At 45.1% G+C, this 23,785-nt stretch overlaps 1 protein-coding gene across 1 annotated transcript in view; it reads right to left on the bottom strand.

Annotated features, from left to right (window-relative positions):
• Positions 1-14,583: 14,583 nt before the first annotated feature.
• The window catches only part of SH3PXD2A (SH3 and PX domains 2A), a 217,631-nt gene continuing 208,429 nt past the window's right edge, over positions 14,584-23,785 (bottom strand). The window contains exons 10-13 of the mRNA XM_026069724.1: positions 22,139-22,473; positions 21,231-21,280; positions 18,643-18,762; positions 14,584-18,517 (exon numbers count right to left, since the gene is read on the bottom strand). Of these exons, the coding sequence (XP_025925509.1) occupies positions 16,622-18,517; positions 18,643-18,762; positions 21,231-21,280; positions 22,139-22,473 (2,401 nt within the window). The 3' untranslated portion in view covers positions 14,584-16,621. The remainder of the gene's footprint in view (positions 18,518-18,642; positions 18,763-21,230; positions 21,281-22,138; positions 22,474-23,785) is intronic.

Genomic DNA, 23,785 nt, shown 5'->3' with positions numbered 1-23,785 from the left:
AAAAAAAATAGCTGGAGCAATCGTCCCTTTTCTACACCACGCACAGAGGCAGGGAGGCTTCAGTGCCTAGCAGGGACACAAAGCGGGAAGCGGTCCGACGCGGCACGTCTGCTGCCGAATAGCCGCAGCGTGCAGCGGCCAGCTTAGCAGAAGAGGAGAAACAAGCAGCACGTTTCCGCGTGCAGCTTGCCCGACCGTAGGAAACCCCCCGAATGGCCAGAGCGAGGCGAGCTTTGAACCAGGGAGAAAAGCGCAGAGAAGGTGTTCAAAGCTAAAGGACGAGGATGGGGGGGCAGGTGCAGACGAAAACCTAGAAATCGAACTGAGCAGCCCCCGGTGACGTCTCACGGGCTGCCCCCAGCCCAGCCCATTGCATGACTAGCAACCCTTCTCCCCACCCCACCCCACCACCCCAAATTTCCTATTGCTTGTCCCTAGCGGTCTCCACGCGGCACAAGGAGTTCAGCGGCGTTTCTGCTCGCCTGGGCCTGTGGCAGAGGGAGCCGCAGCTCCCTCCCCCAAACCGTCTGCTTCTGAGGGAGACCAAAAAAAATGAAAAGGAGGAAAAAAAAAAAAAAAAAGCCCCACTGGGGAAGAATGTATAAACCCACATGTCTGCGGGTCTCATTTATTGGTAACTTTATCACTGTGCTTTAAAAATGAAAATAGCCAGGTGGTACTTCGCCCTCCACAGCCAGCCTGCCGGCAGGACATGGCTGTCCTTACATGTTACAAAGGGAAAAAAAAGGAGGGGAAAAAAAAAAAATTTATGTAGCTTGAGGAGCTTTGTTTGCTTTGGTTTATTTAAATACCCCCCCTCTCCAGCCCCAGCCGGGTGCCCCGCTGCCGCCATGGCGGGGCGCTCGGGCCTGTAATGGTGGCCCCACCGTTGCCGTGGTAACGGCCGCCATGCTGGCTCTGCTTGGGCCCGGCCAGGGCTGCTGGGCCTTCGGGGTGTCCCCAGCCAGCTCCCCTCCAGCCCCGGGCGGCCGCCCGCTGCCTCCAGAGGCCAGGCAGGAGGAAGAGGCAGCGCCACAGGCCCAGGGCGGCGAGGGCCATGGCGCAGCAGCAGCAGCAGCGTCAGTTGCCGCCATTTTGCACGCAGCAGTGCTCCCGGCAGCGGAGATGCAGCCTCCGCGCCTGGAAACCACCCTCCCCAGCCCCGCAACGGGGGGAAAAAGAAAAAAAAAARATGCTAAAGATGCTTCTAGCCGGAGGTGGCCCTGCAGAGCCTTTCGCCGGCGGCGCTATTCTCACTCTGTCCTACAGCAGGGGTCAGTGGTTATTCCCCACCTGCCATGGGGAATACTTAACTTGAAAGCTGATAATCTGGTTACAGGGATTTTGTGTGTGTGTGTGCGTGTGGTTCTTTTTTTTTTTTTTTTTTGCTTACCTCTCAAGCACACACTTACGGCCAGGGCCCAAGCCCAGCACGCCGGGCTGGCACGCGGCAGCTTGTCGAAAGCCCTAGACCTTCCCGGCGGACCCAGGACGCCTCCTCAGCGCGCCGCTCGGGAGGCTGGCCACCAAACTTAGCACAAGCCCAGAGCAGTCTCTGCGCCCGTGCCGGGAGCGCGGCCGAGCTGGTCGGGTGCAAACCCAACCTCCAGCTCGCCCAAGGACAGGTAGCAGYGAGGAGCCTGTATCAGTAGCTGTTAAAACTCCAGTGCAAAGACTTGGGAGCAGAGAAACCCAAGGGGTAGAAACATGAAATAGCGGATGCGGGAAAATGTGCAATAAGCAGCCTCCCGAGCCTTCATCAAGCCGATGGGATCGGTTTCCTTCTGTGCAGGGCAAGCCAATGGGTACATTTTATTTTTCAAGAAACTCCATCCATGGGTACCAGTGCAGTGGTGTGAATTCCCTTTTCACCTTTTGAATTCAGAGTGTTCTAATATATAACCGTGTTTGTTTTACTGTGGACCAAACTCTAGCAGTTAGCAGCAGCTGAAACCTCCCCCAGCATCCAAGCTCAAGAATTGGGATTCAAGTCCTGCTCCCGGCCTCAGCTGGCTGCACCAGCCCCCAAAGCACAGCTGGCCTCAGGGTACAAGCAGGCAGGAGAGGAGCAAGGCTCTCTCCAGGGAGAAAAACAGCAACAGCAGTAACAACAATGATGAAAATCCTAACATTATGTTTTGTTTCACTCGTGTAGGTTTCCCAAGTACCTCCGTGTTCTTGTGTCATTTGCATTTCATTGCTTTACTTTAAGATGTTTTGTGTTCTGTTTAAAGAGAAGAATAACTCATTGTGAAAAATTGGATAACTGTGATTGTGAATAAAGTTGATTTAGGTATCCCGCAACAGCATGAGCAAATGAGTACTCGCTGCTTGCACAAGAGTAGCCAAAAGATGATGGGCAGCACAATTTAGAGAGACTGAAGAACGAACAGTGACATGGGCCCCTTGGAGGGGTAGAGGGAGGCAGCCAGGTGGAGAGGGTTCAGGCTTTTCTCCAGTGCTTGAGGATGGGAGGGATTTGGGGGCGGGGGGGGAGCTGGCTGCAGGGCTCTGCTCAGGAGCACACCTACATCCTAGTTACATGAGTTTTCCCTCCCATCCTTTTGTTTAACAGGTCACCAGATGAGAGATGCTGGCTGAATTGCTCCTGGCACAGGACATATTTGAGTTGGCATCTTCTCCCTCCATGTGGGTGCTCCATCTGCTAAGGGATAGGGACTGCTCATGAGAGGTGGCCTCAACCTTTCCAACTGAAGCTGTTCCCCCCCCAACAGGAGGAAGAGACACTTCATGCTTTCCAAGCTTGGTGAAGCTAGGCCACTTCTGCACCCCAGCCTTCCCCAACAGCAGCCTGAAGAGTGCTTGGCTGTTGGGGCGAGCCAAGCTTGCATATACTTGTGCTTGTATGAGCAGAGCCATGCCCAGGTCCTGCTTTCCCAGAACCAGGAGGACCTCTAGTGGGTTTGGATAGCCTTCTCCTGCTAGCAGTGTGGCTGCCTGGCTGGAGCACTCCTGGGTGCAGGAAGCCTCCTCATCCCATCTGGAGCAAGCAGGAGAGCTGCACAATGCAGACTGCCTTTAGAAACCGAAAACAATCCCACAGCCAGGCAGCCTGGAGACATGCTGAGCCTGAGTGCCATAGTGTACTAGGTCAAGCAAAATGCTAAGGTGTTGGGCCAAGCTCACACTCTCCTGTCTCCCGCAATGAGAGAAAAGGGACAGGGCAGGTGTGCCCAGTGCCCCCAAATGCAGCCTGGGCTTGGTTTTTCCCCTCCCTGCATTGCCTTGTGCAATGTCTCCAGTAAGCTTTGTGCACCAGTTTGAGCACATTTGCTGGAGTCATTCTGCCCTGAGCCTCCTCTCCAGGCCACCATCCTTAGCTCACCAAATACCAAACCAGGGCTGCAGGTTCACCATCATACATAGGCTATTTCTGCTGCATGTTCCTCTGCCAAGATGAAACCTTCCCCAACAACAAGGGGTCCTGCTGCTGGAAAGTACCTACAGCCCTCTCCCAGCTTTTAAGGCACTTCCCAGGGCTTCCCCAGTAGAGCTCAGGTCTGCAACTAGCCGCAACACTGCTAGCCTGCAAGGCTGGAGGCCACTAGCTTCCCAGGGAGGGGGAGGAAGAGGAGGAGGAGCAGGAGGAAGAAGGGATGCACCTGAAGTGGTCCAGGCACGGCAAAGGTGCTCCGACATCGCCACCTGCTGATCCGCGCCCGCAATGGCACACACATCCTCTAGCAGGATTTTTTTCCTCCCTCTCTTAAGAGCTGATTTTACTCCTTTTCACAAAGACTYGTTTTAACACAAGTGGGACCAGGGAAATTTAGTCTGGGGGTGGATCTCAAAAATGGGGAATTAACAGTGAATGGGTTGTGTTAGTATATTGTGATGGTATAGCTCCAGAAAAAACAGTTCAACCCTAAATTGGCTTGTGACAACCATGTGAAAAAAGTACATTTCCCAAACACAGTCTTCACTAAGTCTGTGCCTTAAAACATACAGGACTATGTGCTACTTAGGATCTAATTCTCTGCATCTTTCCTCTGCCTCCCAAAGGCTGTGGGATTCTTCATGCACAAGCCTCCTCCGTGGCTTGTGAGGGATGMCTTCATGCAACATCATTCTCTGCTGCGGCAACCTGGAGCTGTGGAGGGCTAACCCACCTCCAGTTCTGCTTTAGAAGGGGTGAAAACAAGGCACGAGGAATGACCCTTTTCCTCCTACAGATTTACAAACTGCTAGCAGACAACAGGAAAGCAGGAATCAGCCAGCACTTCACAGAGAGCTCTCATAGCTGATGTGCTAGATTGAAATGCTAGAGAACAACCCAATTTACCACCCAAGTCAGTGCCGCCCCCTGCATCTGCAACCACAAGGAGCCATTAGAAACTCTTACTTTTACATGCCCAGCTGCTCCTTCACATAGTCCAACAAGTAAATGTTTCTTCTTACCTGGGGCTTCCAGCCCTCAAAGCCAGTGAGAAGGAAGTGGTGGAGCCCAGCACCCTTGCCCCTTACAGAATCAGACCTTAACATCCCATGTGTGAGCACAGCCTGCTCTGCAGCCTACAAGCAGGTGTTAAGGGCTCATCCGAGCTTGCACAGCAGGCCTTGTATCACAGAACCAAAGGGCCACCCATGAAAAAAAGACATTTCCCTCTTAAATTTTGGATCTGATGCCACACTGCTCTCTAAAAAGCATCTAGAGTATTTTAAACTTCAAGATCTTGCTCAATACAGAAAACAACTTCATTTTTGAGTGCAGAGCTTAGCAGTCCATGAAACTTCATGGATTAGAAAGTAGAGAAAAATACAGTATAAAGTAATAATTTAGGGCAGGCAGGCAGGGGAAGAGAGAAGCTCCTTTCTCCATTTAAGCCTGAGCTGGAATTTGCCATTTCATGTACACATAAGTGATAAGTAATTCTGGGAAAGCTGAAATCAGTGGGTTTTTTTGTTGTTGTTGTTGGGTTTTTTTGTTTTAAATGAACACAAGTGGGATTAAAACAGCACTAAGAAAGTTGAAAAAAATAAAATAAGCCAACTGGATCACAATTAAAAAGGTCAAAAATTTATTTTTCCTTAGGGCATAAGAGGCAATGTAAACAAAATACAAAAAAAATCACAAGTCAATTCTTACAGTCTGCAAGCATTTGAAGATAGAGTACCCTTTTCCCACCTCCCCCCAGAACACTGCAAGCCTGCTCCAATCTTAATAAGCAACGATCCTGAACCCTGAAGGTCCAGTGGGTTTTGCCAAGTCCCAAGCCAGGACTGTTTCTCATGTAACGACACTGCATCTGCTTGATAAAACACTTCCAAAAAAAGTCCAACAAAACAAATATTACAAAGAAAGATCAGATTTAGCACCACCTTTGGTCCAAGCGATCAATGAACTGGGAGATGACAGGTACAGTCTATTTAGCAAGTCCTTTCCGCCTGAGTCTTTAAAAACATTAGAGTTTCACATTGCAAAGAACTTGTAATAACTCTGAGAAAACAGCCCTCAAACTCTGGCCATCCCTCGCCCCCTCTGCTGGTCCTGGGGACCTGGAGAGGCGAGCTGCATCACCCCAGAGCCAGCACAGCCAGCAAACAGCTCCAAGTGCCTGGCACAGTGGTGCATGGCCCTGTAGGACGGTACAGACACATTATGCCAAGGGCCTGATTCTGCTTTGCCATAGCAGAGCTCTGGAATTTGGCAAGGTTGAAGCACAGGAAGGGCAGAGTGGCAGTGTGTGCCCCGAACTGCCTTTTCCACTAGCATCTGCTAYGCTCCAAAACCTCAGGCTGGTGCATCTGCGTGTTGTCAGGGTGCACGATGGCAGATGCCTGGAAAGGAGCTAAGGTTACCTGAACACAAGAGTCATCCCAGGTATTTCAGTATGTCTGAAACATGCAAATCAGGAGCCCTTTTATTGARCATAATTTATCCCAGACCCTTATTAGGCTAACCTTTTTCAATACAACACATGCACATCACAGAAGTGTATGGTTATGCATTTTTGCAGAAAGATGTCAACACCCACTAGTATGGGCCAGRATGCAGTCATGAACATCTATGACAATCCTAGGAAAAAGATTTAAACCCATAAAGTTCCTGGCAATATTTTACATTTATGGCAACTCCCTTCCCTAAATATGTCCAGGACCTCAACTTGAGGTGGTCTTTCTTTTCCTCCAAAAGTTGTTGAGTAGTCCTATTTAACAATTATTAAATGCTGTTCACCTCTGAGATCCAATCAGCTCTATTAGATGCCTAAAAATAGATGCTAAGACCTACTTTTAGCCACAGCAATCCGAAATTTTTGCTCTGCTTTTCACATGCACAATTGTTCAAGACACCTTTTTTCCTTCTCCTCATTCTCCATTGAGTGACCCATGCAGAACTTCTTTCACCTTTGCAGAGACAGGCATGGTTAACCCCCCACCCCCACAAATGTTCACTTTACTTGACTGCTTCTGAACACAGTTCTAGGGGGAAAAACCCAGCCTAATTTGCTTTACATCATATCGCAGTTCTTTTTGAGCAAGCATTTGGGTATGGCATGTGGTCATCATGTCATCAACATCATCAACATAGAAAAGAGGGCAGCACCACATATGGAGCCTGTCTCGCACATGCCAGCAGAACCGGCTACTGCAGCACCCATGCCTGCGACATGAGCAGAAGCAGGTTGTATCTAAGCAATATTTAAACCCTCATTTACTGCACTTGGTCTACAACCTAACCTCTACGACAGCTCTGAAACCAATTCTGAACCAAATGCTCAAGTCAGGTAAAGTCTGCAAGKCTGGATTAGCAGGAAGGCAGTGTTTTGCCCAACTCTATTTCCCCCACTGGCAAACCTGGAGCAATAAAGACATTGTGATATAGATCTTACTAGGACTGAGATCCACTTCAGTTGCCCCAGTCACAGAATCAGGCCCACAGCACCATATATATTAGGTATATAATTACAGAGGTCCCCAACTAACTTGTGCTAAAGCACAAGGGGCATTTCTAGAGGGTTACTTGGCAAAAAGGAGAGTTATTTTTTCCCCACTGCAGATGCACTTGTGTTGGCCCATAAAGAAATTACTCGCCTCTGCTAACCAGAACTCTAATCTGCATCAAATCTGCTATTCTTGCACAGCAGACTTGGGGATTGGTCCTAAAAATATCTTTCTTCAGTTTTGTGCCAGTTCAAACAGACCGGGGCATTTCACCCTAGCCCATTAACAGTAACTCTTGCCACCAATGGTAAAAAATACTGTTATGTGCAGAAGTGTCATTTCTCTGGATTTAAGTTTAGGTTRGGAGGCTGAGAAGGGCAATATTTTCTATCATGCATCTGATGTGATTTTCTAGAAAAACATATTAAAGGCCAAAATACATTTGGACCCTTGCAGGAGCTGTTCACTGTACAAACAGTTTTATTCAACTGGTCACCATCTCCAGTTCATTAAACAAAAACCAGACGAACTATGACCCTGCAGTTACTATTTCTGTCTCTAGCTCCACATTTGTTATAGGTACATTAATGGGCCATGTTGCTTCCAGCAAGTCGCAAAATATGCGTCAGCTCTAAAAGAATCAGCACTTGGCCAAAGGTTGCACAATGAATAGTCTCTCCACTGCCTTCAATGGAGCTGGATCAGAGGCCACAAGCAAATATGGTCCAAAGCTGTTACCAAAAAGAAAAGTTTCCCTAAACTCATTTTCGTCCTCTCTTGGCAGTGATCAGAAAATACCTTCACAGCTTTAACTCGCATCCTAAAACAAACTGAATGGACTCCCGCCTATAAACTCTCTTAAAAAGGAAAAAACCCTCAATCCTTCCATCTCTAAATATGCTGCAACAGAAACTGCATCAACTTCTAGACCTTTTCCCAAGCAGGGCAGACAAAATGGTACCCACATCAAAAAAAGACAAAAAACGTGTCACCAACTTGACCACACACACTAAGACCAGCCACACATTTCTCTATCTCTGGTCACCGACATACTCTCCCAAGCTCCTCACCAGGTACATTCCCACCACCTATCTGCTCGCAAACGGACTGCTACACCAACACAGAAATCACAACAGCATCAAAAACACAAAGTCACATTAAGAACACCTATGATCCAGGAAACCYACTGCAAAGCCTCATTTAGACCAGGCCTAGATTGATCTTCTGTTAAATATACATTTGGGACAGTAAAACCAACAGCGGCTTCTGCTCCAGATTCAAGAAAACAAGTGCTCTCCTAACTGCAGGGAGCACAGCTGCTCCAACAGATTTCAGCCTTAATTCAGCAAGAGGTTTAGGCTCCTCACAACTGACTGCCCCCCGTTTCCAAGAAATTTTGGGCTAGCTAATGGTTCTGGAAATTGCTACAGATGCACATGCCCAACCGAGTTGCTTTCAACACCCACCGTAGGCTATCCAAGCCTGAACTCCAGCCTAAGCAGCAATCGATCAAACCGCTGGCAAGACTTCTCCTGACATGAAATTTGATATCAAGCCTTCACATGAGAAGGTTCATCTGTTTGGTTCTCCCCAAACATTGCAACCAGAGTAATGAACACTGCTGTCTGCAATTAAAGCTGCAATAAAGGAACGCCCCTGACGCAACATGAAGTTAACCAGACAACAGAAACACACCTCCTCTGTACACTATTGACCCCACAATACTCAGTTTGGGCCCTCGGTACAAAACAGTCATTGTAATGGCACATGTACTCAGCTTTTGCAGTACTCCAGGTTTGAACTCACCATGAGTAATGAGCGAGTCTTTTCAGCAAGCCTATTCAGCACACTGCAAAAAAAATTTCTCCTTGAGACTGGAAACAATTATAACTTTTTTTCTCTCTTGAAAAACCAAGACAGGAAATAGTTAAGTCAGCTATTACTAAAATATTTCWTTTTTAAAAGGTTTGTTTTTTATTCCCTTTTTATTTGCTCCAGTTTACTAGTTGTCACAGGGTAAGTTCCAGGGATTTCAATATTTGCTTCTAGTCCTGTTCCTATGGAATAGAAACAAATTGAACCTGAATGCTCAGGGGGATCCAGATCCAGAACAGAATTTGATGTCCCCCAATCTAAACCCCAGGGGTGATGAAACAATTTTTTCTTTCCCCTTTTATTACTTCCCCAGTGACCCAGAAGCAGTTCAAGACAAGCTCTCAAACAAGAACAGAACTGTTTGCACAGCAAAGGCCTTTCACTTTGCTTACATTTCAGACATCAGTCAAATACAGAGTCAGTAACATAGATCTGAAGTGGAATATCTGGAGAAGCCTGAAGTATTTAAAAGTTAAATTAAAAAGAAGTTCTCCTRCAGGGCCAAGTGCTTCTCCTCCCCTCTGCTTCTCTTCACCAAGCAAGGACCAAGAAAGGAAGGTGCCTTTGTAACCAAGTAACCCTCAGTATCGGGGAAAGATCACTATAACCTAAGACAAAATATTTTCCTTGTAATGCCACTAACACATGGTTATTTCACAGAGGGCCAACACAGGCAGATCTGGAATAGACTTCCTTGCCAGCTCTGACTGTTAGCTGAACCCCAGTGCATGCAAACTCTCAGACACACAAAATGCCTCAATTACACCAACACATAACKCATGTTTGTCGTACTTTGGTGGATCATTGGCTTCAGGATACAGATTGTCATAGTAYATTATGGAGCACAAAACTCGGCATTTCTCAATAATGAAAAATGCTAACACAGAGCAGTGATGTATTAAAACCATCTATACAGAGAAAACACCTGCAGTGTTTGACCCAATAATTTATGGCCTTAAAAGAAACATCTTTTTCTCATATTTTATCTTTATCTATCCCTCCCCTGCCAATATAGCTACTTCTTATTTCTTACCAGATTGTTTATATAATTCCCATTCTTTTGATTCAGTAACAAACAGGAGTCTCAACTCAGGACAGTAGTGGCTTATGCTGACAATAACAGGTCTGTAAAACGCCAGTGTGAAGCTTTAAACCAAATTTATTTATTAAAAAAACAAACACAAAACAAAAAAATTGCACTCTCCAACTAGAATTGACACTACCTCGATGCAAGAACAAATGAAAAACATTGTGAATGGGACCAGCCCAGCCCTGACATTATAAAACGGGAGAAACTAATTTGTTCTGCCTGCGCCGGTGAGGCTGCTGCACCGGGAGGAAAGCTGCAGCGCGGTTTCGCTGGGGAGACCCACAGTGCCCGGCCCGGACGTGGGGACACTGGCCAGGAGAGACCCCGGGACCCCTGCGACACTGATGCCCCGCAGGGACGAGGTCTCTCCCGGGAGAGTCACGGACGACTTCTCACAGGAACCTGCGCTCTGCTTCAGGTCGGGCTTAAGACTGAGGAGGAGAAGCAGCACCAGCGACCCAGGTCCCAGCCCCGAGGCAAACTGCAGGGGACTCCGGATCTGGCCCTGCGTACAGTACTTTGAGAATTACGAACACACGCAACGGAAGTGACCGCTGAGCAGCGCAGAGGGAGCGCGAGAGAAATACGAGCACTGGGCACGGCCAGCCGAGGCCACGAAACAGTTCAAGTGTGCAGGCGCGTTCTCCATGCATCGCCACCTCGGCGGGCTCCGCTCCTACCGAGTAGCTGAAAGCAAGGGGAGGAGGGGAAAAAAAAACAAGCAAACAAACAAGCAAGCTTAAACATTTGCTCTCACACCATCATATTGGTACCTACCAAACACTGAATTACACACAGCACTTCCCTACGTGGGTGAATGTAAATGGCACCTGGAAGTGCCAGAGACTGAGCCGTGAGCGTCGAAACGACACCGGCAGATAGCAGCAAAGCTCCCGTGGGCTTCAACAAGCTGCGTGGCCTGCAGGGAAGCGGATCGTGGTACGTGAGCGCCGGCAGGTTAGGGGGCCACGCTCCCGCCCTGCTGCGGGTTATCTCTCAGTGCAACTCTGCAGATGCCGGCGGGCTGCTCACCAGTTTAGAGGAGAACGTGTAGAAAGGAGGATGAGGTCGGCTCCTCCAAACTAGATTTGTTTGTAAAGCTACTAGATGCACTGAAATAGGAACAGTTAGGTGATTTTGGAAAATATCTGCAGAATTCAGTTTTTTTTATTTTAATGCAAAGGTCTCTTCTAACAATATTAAGGCGTTCTGACACAAATTTAAGAACAGCAGGACAACAGCTAAGGAGTAGAAAGCTGAGGTACACCTCCCTTCCAGGGACATGGACCAGGGCAAGAGGAAAAGGTACTCCTAGGAGCTCAGAGTATCAAATGCTCTGACTTTCACATTTCTTCTGAATTTTTACAAAAATAGTCCAGTTTTGCAAAGGTAGCTTTTGCTGCTACCTAGAAGTCAGCATTATTTTAGGTAGATGGAAGTTCTCCTTGCATTCAAAATAGAATTTAAGACAAAACTTCTCTTTTGAAGAGCAGAGTTCCTGCCCAACTTTATTTTAGACCTGAGAGATCAGCCTTTGCAAGCCAAAAAAATATGACAGCAAAAACCAAATCGGCTGTGAAATTCTGCAGGTGAGAAATAACCCAAATTGGGGCTTTTTTCCCTTAGGTTAACACCAAGGGAAGAAAAAGAAATGAGGAACTGTAAAAATACGTCCATAGCTCTTGCAACAAATACAAGTAACACTAGAGTATCAAGACTTGGGGCTGCACCAGAAGTGACACGTTTCAGAACTGATGACAACTTCAGAAGAGAAAAACAAAGGACATAACCAACAAACCAGAAGACAGTATCATGCATGGATGGCAAAAGTATTTAAAGCATAGCTCAGAAAGCCTCTATCAACAAGGATGTTAATGCACATTCTGTACACAATCCTGGCAACATGCTGCATAATCTTTACATTTTTACTCACAGGTGATGCTTTCTTATGAAAAGTAGCCATTCTACCCCAAACCATCCCAGCTAGCAGTCCCTATCTACCCAGGGGCCCTGTTCTCCTCCAGCTGCCCCTCTCCCCTGCCTTTCCCCTTCCCCTAAGAGTGCATGAATAGAAAATTGCAAACAGTTCACACTGCACGTTCCACTCCAAGTCCTGGATGAGGGGCCTGTTTATTCTATGAATATTGCACTTATCCACTCATTGGATTTCTTTTTTTCCCTTAAGAATGCAGAGTATTTGGGAAGAAAAACAGAAAAAATTAGTAGGATACAACACAGGGAAATACGAATTAACAAGCTACCTATGAAGATCTAAAATTAAATAGTACTAGTTCTATTCTGTTAATACTAGTAATATGAAAATAATGAATGCTTTATCAAATTCCCTTGTTTTTCATATAAGATAAAAGCAGTAACTTTCTTTTTAACTGAGGAAAGCAATGGATATATATTACAATAAAATACGATTCATTAAGATCTGAAAGTGATGAAAACAATTATATAATGCCTTCGTCAATACTTTATAGCATCAGAATGGAAGGAGTCTTTGGGGTGCATATCCACAAGGGCCAAAATCATTTTTAGCTACACCAGTGCAGATGTGAAATTCAATTTATAGGAGTTTAACCATGAGCCAATTTCAATCCTTCATTACTGTGTATTTGCTATTATGGTACACCGTGATTTAAAAGCTTCTTGTCAACACATCAGCTAAATAACCTGGCACGTGCCCATCCTATCTTTTATCTTGAAGAGTCTGGCTTGCAAAAGACTGACACATGTGACTACACGCAGCCATTGCAAGGCAGAAGAGCTAAGACGATTAACAGGAATCTCCTCCAACAGGGAAGGACAGCTAACAAAAATGTATTACTGCTGCTGGTATGAGAAAGTCTTCTGAAAGGGGAGACATGGGAAAAATAGCAATTAAACTTTTCAGGCATTATATAAACCTCAATAACGAACTCAGAAGTGCTCATTATCATTAAAGTTGCAGTATACAGCAAAACAATTTTCACATTCTCAAATTTTGTTTTATGGAATTGGATTTGGGGTTTTCTGCCGGTCCAGATTCAAGACTCTTTTCGGAAAGCATGGACAGCCAGCAAGCACAACGCGCCAGCAGCCACCTCTTYCTCCCAGAGGAGGGCTCCCTCCAGCTTCAAATGGCTTTTCCTAAGCCCTGCAGGGCTCTTCCTCTTAAAAGTCTGGTTCAAGAATAAATCAGACAAAAAAATAAATTTAAACAGTACTATTGATTTCTGCATTGATTGTTCACTGAGGTGTATGTTACTTATAAATATTGCTCTTGATCCAGTGTCAGTTCTGACAAATTTAGTAAATAAAGCTTAAGGTGACATCGTTTTAGAAAAGATCTAAAACCCTTTTAGCGCTTCATCATCCTCCGAGTCACCCTTCCAGGTTGTGTTGCCCCGCCGTTGGCTTTTCTGGTTAAGTTTAAGGCCATTCACTGGTTTCGCAGCCTGCAGGGAAGACAGCTTGCTATTCAGGCTGTCAGTGGAGCTGACTACGCACTAGCTGCTCACTGAGGGGGGGAAAATTAAGAAAAAAAAATTCCTGATCTTGCAGTTGAAATAAATCACTGAGATATTATGAAAAATGTAAGAGGGAAGGGAGAAAAAAATGTTTTTTTGTTTTTTTTTGGTCTTTACTTAAAAATTGCCCCTTTAAACATGAGCTAGGACAACTCAAGGCTTTGCTCGGGCACCCTAGGCAGCAGGCTGGTGCCCGTCCCTCCCGCCAGCGTGATGAGCCCCTCGGCCATGCACAGCGTCCCTGCCAAAACGGGGGTCTTTCCCCTGCTCCGCCGGCGGGAAGGGAGCCAGACCACTGTCTGCTGCAGCACCAGCCCATGTTTTTTGGGCAGACCCTCTCAGCCAAATCCGAGCCACACGGTGAGCCTGCAGCCAGCGGGGACATGGGCTCGTGGCGGCCGTGTGACAAAAGCCACCGGGAGCTGAGGCTGCCGTGAGCCCTGCGAGGGGTCCTGTCCGGCAGAGCCGGGGTGCCAGGCTCGCTTTTGCTGGATGCAGCTATTTCTCATAGCGGCAGAGCCACGGGCTGCTCTCCCACCCCGGGCAGGAGTCCCAGCTGCAGCGGCTCAACGCAGAAGGTTTGGGAGCTGTGCTTTCACCTTCCCCCCAGAGAGATGACCTCGTGGGAATGTCCTAAACAAAACTTGAGCATATTTTAAATAATAAGTTAATTCTTAATAAATATGTGCTTGAAGAAAGTGATAATTATATACTGCACCTTTAAATAATGCACTTGGTTCTCTGCATTGGCTTCCATTTTGGTTTCTTTTATTGTTAAAGTGCATTAATTCAAAATAATGAACCACTTCCGCATCATTATTGTTAAAATAAATCATAACAACATTAATACGAGTCACTAARTCACTACTATTAGTACTGCAATCTAGCAGATAACTCTATGTATTGCTCTATTTAATACTGTCCAGCAGAAGAATATAATACTTCTATTATAATCTCACAACAGCTCCAGCAGTCTTTAATGGCTGCTACCATATTAGTACAACTAAAAATGGGGAGAAGCATGAGAGACCGGGCTGCAACGCCTCAGACAGACATCCAGAAAGATGTAGCTAACTGGATATATACATATATATCGTATAGCAAGACGTAAGGTACAAAGCGGGCTCCGCGCATTGGAATAGGGGCTGATGTGCAGAYACACCTCCTTCTCCTGCCGCCCCCGTTTAAACGGATCCCAGCCAAACGCCCTCCCTCCCCGCTCTGAGGCTCAGAGAGCTGCCGGGACCACAGCGCTGCCCGTGGCCACTCGTGCCACCTGCGTTTTAAGCTAACAAAGGACATCAGTCAGCTTAGCTGTAGGCAACTCTCTCGATGTTGGCATAGCAATTAATAAAAACCCCAAACCACACCAAAAAATTAAAAAAAAAAATGAAGACAAGAACAACGTATAAATTGTATAATTTTTTTTTGGCAGAGAAACATCCCTGGTAACACACGATATTGTTGTGCTATTTTACTCAACCCCTTGATCCCAGCTACTTAAAGTCTTTATAACCTTTACCTTCCAAGCCAAATTGGTATGAAGCTCTGGTGGAAGAAAGGGTATGTATCATTCTGTGTAAGCCAGTAGTGAAATAGTCTGCCCCCTCCCCCTTAAAACCTACACAACACTGCCTATTATTTAAAGGAACCAAATATTGATCTTAAACAATTAATAAGGCCATAAAAAAAAAAAGCAAGACTTTCTCAAGTACAGTAGGGATTTAGCCGATGATGTTTACAGTACAAGAGTTGGCTACCTCAGGAATAACTCCAAATTCCAAGCCTTTTCCAATGGATGCCTCTTCCATTTCCCACCACTCTACCCCCTGTGTACCACATTTCAAAGCATGAGTTAAGAAAGGCAAACGGAAATGGAACTAGAGGAGGCAGCTTCCTGGTTAAATGCATTTTAGACCTAATTGCTTTGATATTAAATCTCTGAGCCTGAAAAGCCCCAACACATGTTCCAGTACAAATGTACTCTTGGATTCAAGTGGGAACGGAAACACATTTGGCTCCTACTTCAGTTTTACGTCTCTTCTGGTAAACCAAGACAAAAAAATAAAATTAAAGTAAACCCAGAATGCACAAAAGAAAGACAAAAACAAAACACAGAAAAACAATTCCTCAAAAATATACAAATTAGGATGTGCAGACTGAGTYTGATGGCTTTTTATCCTCCCTCATTGTAAACACTGATGTTGCAAAAGGTTACRGCTATTTCTAACTAATACTTTTGTGGGCCCTGCCAGCAGTCAGCATGCTTGGATTTGGACCAAATCGCAAAAACAGGATCGACACATTCGACAGCTTCCTTGTCTTCAGTGTCTTAAGGGAGTTTTGTACATTTTGATACTATGATCGCTTTGAGAAACCCAATTCTGGGAAGACAATCAACCAAGATCTCCTGGAAGGAGTCAGACACAGAACTAAATACGGAGCCTATAAAGTAATCAATGTGCTTAAGCATGGGGTTTGTGGGTTTGTTTTGTACAAGCACCAGTAGGCATCACTGCCCTAGAACACCTGAAATCCCAACTCAAAGAACTAGACAGAGAACAAAAGGAAACACAAAAGAACCCCCAGCCAACACCACCTGATTGCCATTTCTGGGGAGTTAGCAGTAACAACAAAGCACAGCTGAAGTCAGAGACCAAATCTCTCCACGATGAAAAGGCTCCAACTCTGGACCAACCAACTGTTGAGAAGAGGAAAGAAGTGAGCTTCTCCAAAGGGTTAGAGTCCCCCTGTGTTTCAGAACGCAATTTCCATTTGCTTCTCACTGTTAGTAAGTTGTGGAAACACATCCAAAACTCTTGGGTATTCCATGTATGGACAAGAATGAGGAGAAAGGGAGCCAAGACTGTAAAACATCAGAGTTTGGCACTAAACTCCTCAAGTAGATGCATCTGTATTTCTCTCACAAAAGGCACGCATTTGGTTTCCTATCAATCATGGGAAAGATGGGATGTGATACCCTGTTACACGTACAAGATTATTAACAACTTCACAAAAAGGCATTTGACTATGCTGTATCTTCCTCATAGTTGCTTATGACACCTTAACCCCACAAACCTCTCCAGAACATGGCAGATTTGTCCGCAGCATAGACAGACTCCTTTATCCCTTTGTACAAACTTGGGCACAGGGAAACGTCTTTTTGTGTAGCAAATGTTTTTTCCACATGTACACAGCAGGAACAGTATAAATTAGGGAGGTTAGAGACATTGCAACATTAGTTCTTTTTCTCCAAATAATTTGAGGGCACCCAGCCTTTGAATGGTTTCACCCCATTCATGATCTGGCAGTACCACCAGCCATTTGGGTTCCTTTCCAGGACCTCCATGCAGACACCTTCCTGAAACCCTGCAGTCTCTTCATCCCCTTCATAGTCTGCAATGGAAACATAGATGTCTTTGAGATTGTTGTGGATGAACTGGGATTTTTCAATGGGTTTTGGCCTGACAGTGGACACGGGGATCCCATTCCTCTGGGGAGGGAGGTTGGAGGTGGTCTCCAAGCCCTCTGTGCCTGACCTCTCAGCCTGCTTTCCCTTGGCGTCACCTGGCTGTGATCGTGCGTTACTGAAGGAGGAATTCCGACGGACGGTCCTAAGATGATCTGTAGATGTTAAAGATTCATTTCTACGCAAGGAGCAGGACAGGTTGTTTTCCTTTGGTGGTGGAGACACAAACACTGACTGTGGCCGGACAGCAAGCTGCCTCACACCATTCCTCATTTTGACTGGTCCTGACRTTTTTGAAAAACCACCAGGAGGTTTGCTTGGGATGGGCGGTGTTGCACGTTTGCTTTGGTTGATGGTGTTCAAAGCCTGAACTCTCTTCTCTATCTTCTCTAAACTGTCTGACTTGTTTTCATTTTTCCTGTTCTTGAAAAGTGAGGCATCAGTCTCTGTTACTGTGGTTTCTCGCTGGTTATCAGCAAGAGCCAAATAATGGGAAGGAGCCCAGCCTTCCATATCTCCATATTTCAGGTACCACCACCCACTGGCTTGCTTTTCCAACACTTCTACTTCTACTCCTGCTGGGAAGCAAATTTCAGAATCCTGTACCTTTTGGTATGAGTCAGTGGTCACATAGAAACATCTGGAATCATTTTCTTGCTCGGTTTTGGCCTGATGGCTGGAGCAAAAAATGCCACGGGAAGGAGCTGTAATGAGATCAGCTGAGCTCCTTCTAACAGGATCTTCTTGGTTCTCAGAAGCTGTGGGGGGGGGGCTCTCAGACTCTTCACTTCTCGAACCTTTAAGTCCACCTCTGAGTTGCCCAGTTGGCCTCAGCTGACGTCTTAAAGTGCTGATATCCATTTTTTCCTGACTCTGAGACTCTGCCTTGTTCAGGAAGGGTTTGGGCCTAACAATTGGCTTTGCTCTAATGGAAGGGCTCTGCCCAGGCTCTTTCTTCACACCTGTTCTTGGCATGCTACGTAAGCCAACATCTGAAGCTGACCTTGGTTTCGTCTCCTCACTCCTGGAGTAGTGACATTTTCCAAGATCGGGCTGGACGTTTTTGTCAGTCTTGGGCTTCACAAGTGATGTTTTAGGAGAGCTGGAACATGGAGAGTTCCTTCGGATTAAGGAGAGAGAGGAGCTTTTCTGAGAGTCGGAGTCTCCACTAGATTCCTTGTTGGACAAAGCATCTTCCACATAACGCCTGAATCCCTCATTCTCATAGATGGTCTCCTCTTCGTGGGCAACATCCTCTGAAGACTCTCCCACTTTGAACTTTGTTTTCTGAAGTGATGACACAGGAGAAGGCTTGAATTGCTGAAACAATCGTTTTTCAGGAGTGCTCTCTTCACGATGGCTTTCATTCACTTCACACTCTGAGTCAAAGCCAAAGGCAGGCACGTCATACTCAGGTTCTTCGTATTTGAGCTTGTGGGGAGAGTCCTGGGCTTCCCCTGAAGAAACAGTTCCAGGAGCTGTTCCTTCTTCAGAATCTTTTGGTTTACTGGGAGGTGCTGGGGGAGGAACTTTTGGACGGGTTAAAGTACTGGTTCTTCTGTTTAAATTTGGCTTCTTCCTCTTGTCAATGTAAGATGCTGGAGCCCATCCTTCCTTCTCTCCAATCTGCACGTACCACCAGCCACCAGAATTCTTTTCTATAACCTACGAGATGACAAGGAACATGTGAGGCAAAATCTTAATCAATTGCTTTTCACACTACTCCATTCTAAGTCCATTCCTCTGCAATAGCTGAGCATTATTTTCCCAGCTGCATTGTCATGGCTCACCTCTGCCTTTTGTCCTCCACGAAAGCTTATCCCATCAGAGATACAAGACTGGAACTCTGCAATAGTGTAGTATTCCACTTCCACAGAGGGTGGCTCTGGTGGTTTGGGCAACTGAAAACCCTATAGCAAAAGAAGTAGTTTTGTCCAATTAAGCCATAGAAACAGTGGGCTGAACAGCATCAGTATGAAAAAAAAATATTTGCCTTCTCAGATGTGCTATTTACTAAAGCTCTTCCTATGCTACTTCCTAATGATAACTTCCCAATTCTCTAGAGCRGAAGCTGATGCACAGAGATGGGCCACAAGAAAGAAGGCCTTTCAAACTACACTCTGTTCATAATGCCTTCACTGGCTATTAAAACTGTGATAACCTTTACCTGAACAGCAAAACTTTTACTGATAGGCCATAAAGTGTGCATTGCCATTCCAGCCACAGTAACAATAGTCCATTTAGTCTGATATTTTGTACAGAAAGACTCAGTTCTGGATGGCTCGTTACAACTATAGGAAATGGCTTTGCACCAAGCCCATGATAAGATTCTGCCCATTCCCAGATATAATATTTTAACATGTAATGCTAATGAATTATTGCTCTTCATCTGCTCCTGAACGTTAAATAACCCAAATTCTTTAGTGATATGACCTAATGGGCATCTTCTGTAGTAAGAAACAGGGATATTTGAGAACCCTGTAGCACTTTTCAGCTAAAGTGAGAGTGGAAGGGGAAGGGCTTGAGGGTGAACCAGAACCTCTGCTCAGCCCCAACACCTGAATGCCAGCACAGCCTACATTTGAACTGCATAGAGGCTCCACGAGAAACAGGACACTGCTACTTAAAACCATTCTGGCAGCATACCAGACTGCTTTAAAAGCTAGGTGCCTTTACATTAAGCCTTTCCATTTATGCATTTTAGAATTTATTACAATTATTTTTAAAGTGATAACTGGGATGAGAGTCCCTTCAAGAAATCCTGTATCCAAAGCTTTTTAGATTATCACATTGCTTTTCTACAGAATGACTAGAGGATGATGAAGGTTCACAGCTTCTGAGCTTCACTTCTCAGTCCTAGCAGAAGTGCAGCATGTCAGAATCTCACAAATACAGGTCAGACCTGCAGCAGATGGACACAGGAAAGCAAGAGACACAAGATGATCCTAAAGCCATTAATGAGAGGAAGGAAAAGGACGCACTGTGCTTTATTCACACGCTCTCTGGTTTCTGAGATATCCTCATTGTAGCTAACAAGCTGTGTTTCATCACGCACAGCATGTGGCACTTTGCAGAGAATGCATCACTGCACCTTAGGAACCGTGTCTAACAATGTTTTAATTAGATGTTTCAGCACTATAAATGCTGAAATACAGCAGAAGATGCAGTATAATAAAATGCCTTCAGATAATAGGATGGTTTGGATTAAATGAAGATAATTGGAAACAGCAGACATGTTCAGAGCTTCACATGTATTATCACTGTTATTTTTTGCACGGAATTAAGTTTAGTAGCCTTGTCAAAACAAAGCCTAATTGAAAATAATGCAAAGTGAAATAGGAAGAAAACATTAGCATGCTATTCATCCAGTTTGTTAAGAGACGTCTCAGATGACGCACAGACAGAAGAACTACAAGTCACGTACTGTTCATAAAGGGTGCAAAGTCAAGTATTATGCCCCAGCCATAAACAAGTTATTAGCGTGACTTTTGTGTGGCTAGACTACTGAGTAGCCCCCATGTGAAGATGACAGTCCTAGCCTCAGAAGTTGGTTCAAACTTCCAGAATTCCAACTTCGAGGAAAAATGATCACAGGAGATCTCATTTTTGTAGCATGCATCCTCCCATAAGATCCGAAGTCACTGTAAATATACACAACAGTGAAGTGCAGCCACCTCAAAGACAGGAGTAATGGAAGGAGGGGAGACATTCCTAGTTGCTAAAGACATGTGATCTGTCACTAAGATGATACTGCTTTGGCCAAAAGATATCCAGAAGAACTTTAACCCTTCTGAGTCATCCAAGTGGGCTTTAATGCTCATGCACAGCACACAGTAGCCTTACTATGTTCTCCCTTCTTAAAACTAAACTTTTCCTCTTATGAAAAGTAATTAATTTTTATGCCACCAGTTCTTCATATGGCAGAAGGATGGGCATGAAGCTGCTGCATGTCATCAGTTTAACAGTCCCACACCCTCACCTGCAAAGGCTTCTTATAACTAAATCTAAGCAACTGCTTAATGGACCATATGAACTTCACTCCCTCAAAATACTTACTTCAGTAGCACTGAAAGTCACTGAAGTGACTTATTTCCAGATTCAAGCGTAACAAAGCATCAAGACTTTTTCAACTGAGAGAAGGCAGAAATTTAAGAATAGCTCAACATTTGCTTAATTGGGGCAACATTTTAAAAAGCAGAAATCCCTCGATTAACATTAGGATGCTCAGAGGTCTGTTCAATACTTCAATAATAAAATGAACAGCCATGCAAATAAAGCACCTCTCTGACACTCTCTCTTGTGCAGCTATAGGAAGTCTCTTAAAAACACACCAGCACAGCTATCCCGCTGTGTCTATATACCATAAAACAATACAAACCAGACTGGATTCTCTTCGTGGGGGAGGCCTTGTTCTTAAATTTGGAGAACCTGAGCAGGAAAGGAAGAGGAGAGAGTTTATTTAACTTTGTAAGTACTGCTAAACACATTTTTCAAGAGCTCCCTACTGTGTTATACAGCTTGAGAGTATTAGAAATCAGTATTTGCAATATTTGAGGCATCTCCCTGAAACAATATAGGAAAATATGAGGGAATGTTAGAGATACCAAGATAAATTTGCTATTCATCTCAGCAAAGCTAGGAAATTCAAGAGGAAATCACTGCCAGAAAATAGTAGATTATATTTTCTGCTGGAACTGACCAGCTCCAATGGAGAATGGCCAGCAAGGAATTGGCTTAGTGTCTAGTTTTCCCCCCAGCAATAAAAATAATCCACTGAATTAATAACACTCATACCATCTTCTGTCATAGTATCTTGCCATTCCTTGCACAGACTAGAGTTAAAAATCTGCATTTTGCAGATGAAATAAAAACACACATTATAGCAACTTGCCCAGGAAAACAGCAAAACAAAGGTAAGAAAAGGCATAGGTGGTCTCCTTGACTCAAACACCATCACATCATCTGCATTATTGAGGGGGGCAGGGGGGCACATTTTAGAGTGTTCAAAAATAAAACACTTCTCTGGAAAAAAACATATTAAGTAACTGCATATCAGCTAAGATACACATGCAGCCCTTGAACAAAGCAAACAAACTATCGCTACTAAGGAACGACTGTGTTCTGGAGTCCCTGCAGATCCACAGACAAGAGCAAAGATCTGCTCATGCAGCCTCAGCTGCAAGACCAGGACACACAGGGCCTTAACCGACAGACAATGCCACCTACAAAAGGCAGAGAAAGAGACACTGCAAACCAGTGGAAATCCAAACTTCTTTACTGCCTTACTTATTTGAGCTCTTTGTGGTGCTATCCTTGCTATAGCTGGGGACCCCTGGGCCAGTTTGGATGCCTGCTTGTCTGGGGTCATCATGGCATTGCCATTAGAGTCATTGCACAAGATGGGCAAGCTGATTTCCTTCTTGGTGATGTGGGATTCTGAGGTCTCATTTTCTGCTTGGGTTTCCTTGTCGGTGGATGATTTCTTGTTCAGCAGGTTACTGATCTCCATGATGTTTCCTATGATTTCCACTGGCCCAGTTAAGTTCTTTTTCCTAGATGGAAGATCATCCTTAGCCTTCTTCAGATACGAAGCTGGGGCCCAGCCCTCTTTGCCTAGATACCTGCAAATAAAAAAAAGGAAATACTGTCATAAACCCAGCCATGTCATGCATTCCAGGTGCAATTACTAAGGCAAAAAGGATGGGGTTTAATATAAAACTAAACTTGCAATTCTCAGATAAGCTACTGTGGTCTCTATTCATCTGCTACCTATTGGTTAAGCATCTCAAAGTCAGCTCAGCTAGCAGTGAACTGTTGACTGCTGTAAAAAGAGAGGTGCTACTGCTCACCATAAGGAAGGAGTCTCTTTGGGTAAGGAATACAGTTACTCACCAGGCAAAGAGTTTCACTAGTTTGTTTCATGCCACATTTAGATTGTATAGGACAGACTCAGTGTTTCCTCATATAGCAAAAAAGCAAACCAATGAATAAGGGATTTTAATCCATCTTAGGGGAAACTCATAATGGAAAAGGGCTAAAGTAAGGGTGAAATTCATCCCAGCAGAGGCCCCACGCCTGCAGTATGCAGGACTTTGTGCAAGCTTCCCACCCACAACTATAAAAACGGACCCTGCCCCTCCTCCCATAGCTGCCAGCCCTGTATGATTAACTTTTCTAAGGACTTAACTCAGGACTCAAAAAAACCCAAAACAAAAACCCACCATTGCAGCTTACTCTGTCAGTGTAAGGTCAAGAAACTATTTGACTAAAGAAAAATAGCTTTGATGAAGATTCATTTTCCTGAACAAGCTAGGAGCCATCTGAAGAAATAAACTGGGAAATCTGAACAGATACCTGAATCCAGTAAGCGTTCCCAGAGCACAAGACCGACTGCGCTTACTGTACTTCAAACTGAAGCCATTTTTTCACCACTGGGCTTTTGGGATGATGGTTTTTCTAACTCCTGCCATTCCTAACACCTCAGCAGGGATTTCAGATTACAATCAGACTCCAGGGAAGACCACATGGATGAACTCTGCTTTCCCTAATGAAACCCTAACTTGCTACAGAGTGAGTCATTGAAACCCTTCTCCCTTTAATCTCTTAAGAGACCCAAGGCAGGCGCTTGAACTGTAAGTGGGAAAGCAGGCACCATTAAATTCCTGGTGCTCAGGAAATCTGCAGGAAATACAAAGGTTAAACCAGTAGGACTCTAAGGCTCTTTAATGAAAATGGAGACTCATTAGACAACAGAGGAAGGAGATGGGGGGGGGATGTTAGCAAAGCATTCCCTGATTTTCTATCAGATGAGCAACTTTGCCATGCAAACGCTTAGATTCTGAGATTAGCTGTGAGATTTCTTCTGCAGGGCATATCGTGGGCTCATTCACTACACCAAAACACTCAGTGGCAACGGGACTTTACAGAGAAAAA

This window comes from Apteryx rowi, unplaced genomic scaffold (genome assembly GCF_003343035.1).
Source record: "Apteryx rowi isolate R43461 unplaced genomic scaffold, aptRow1 scaffold_3, whole genome shotgun sequence".
NCBI classification, from domain to species: domain Eukaryota; kingdom Metazoa; phylum Chordata; class Aves; order Apterygiformes; family Apterygidae; genus Apteryx; species Apteryx rowi.
The sequence above is the reverse complement of the archived record's forward strand: the minus strand, read 5'-3'. Positions and strand labels throughout refer to the sequence as shown.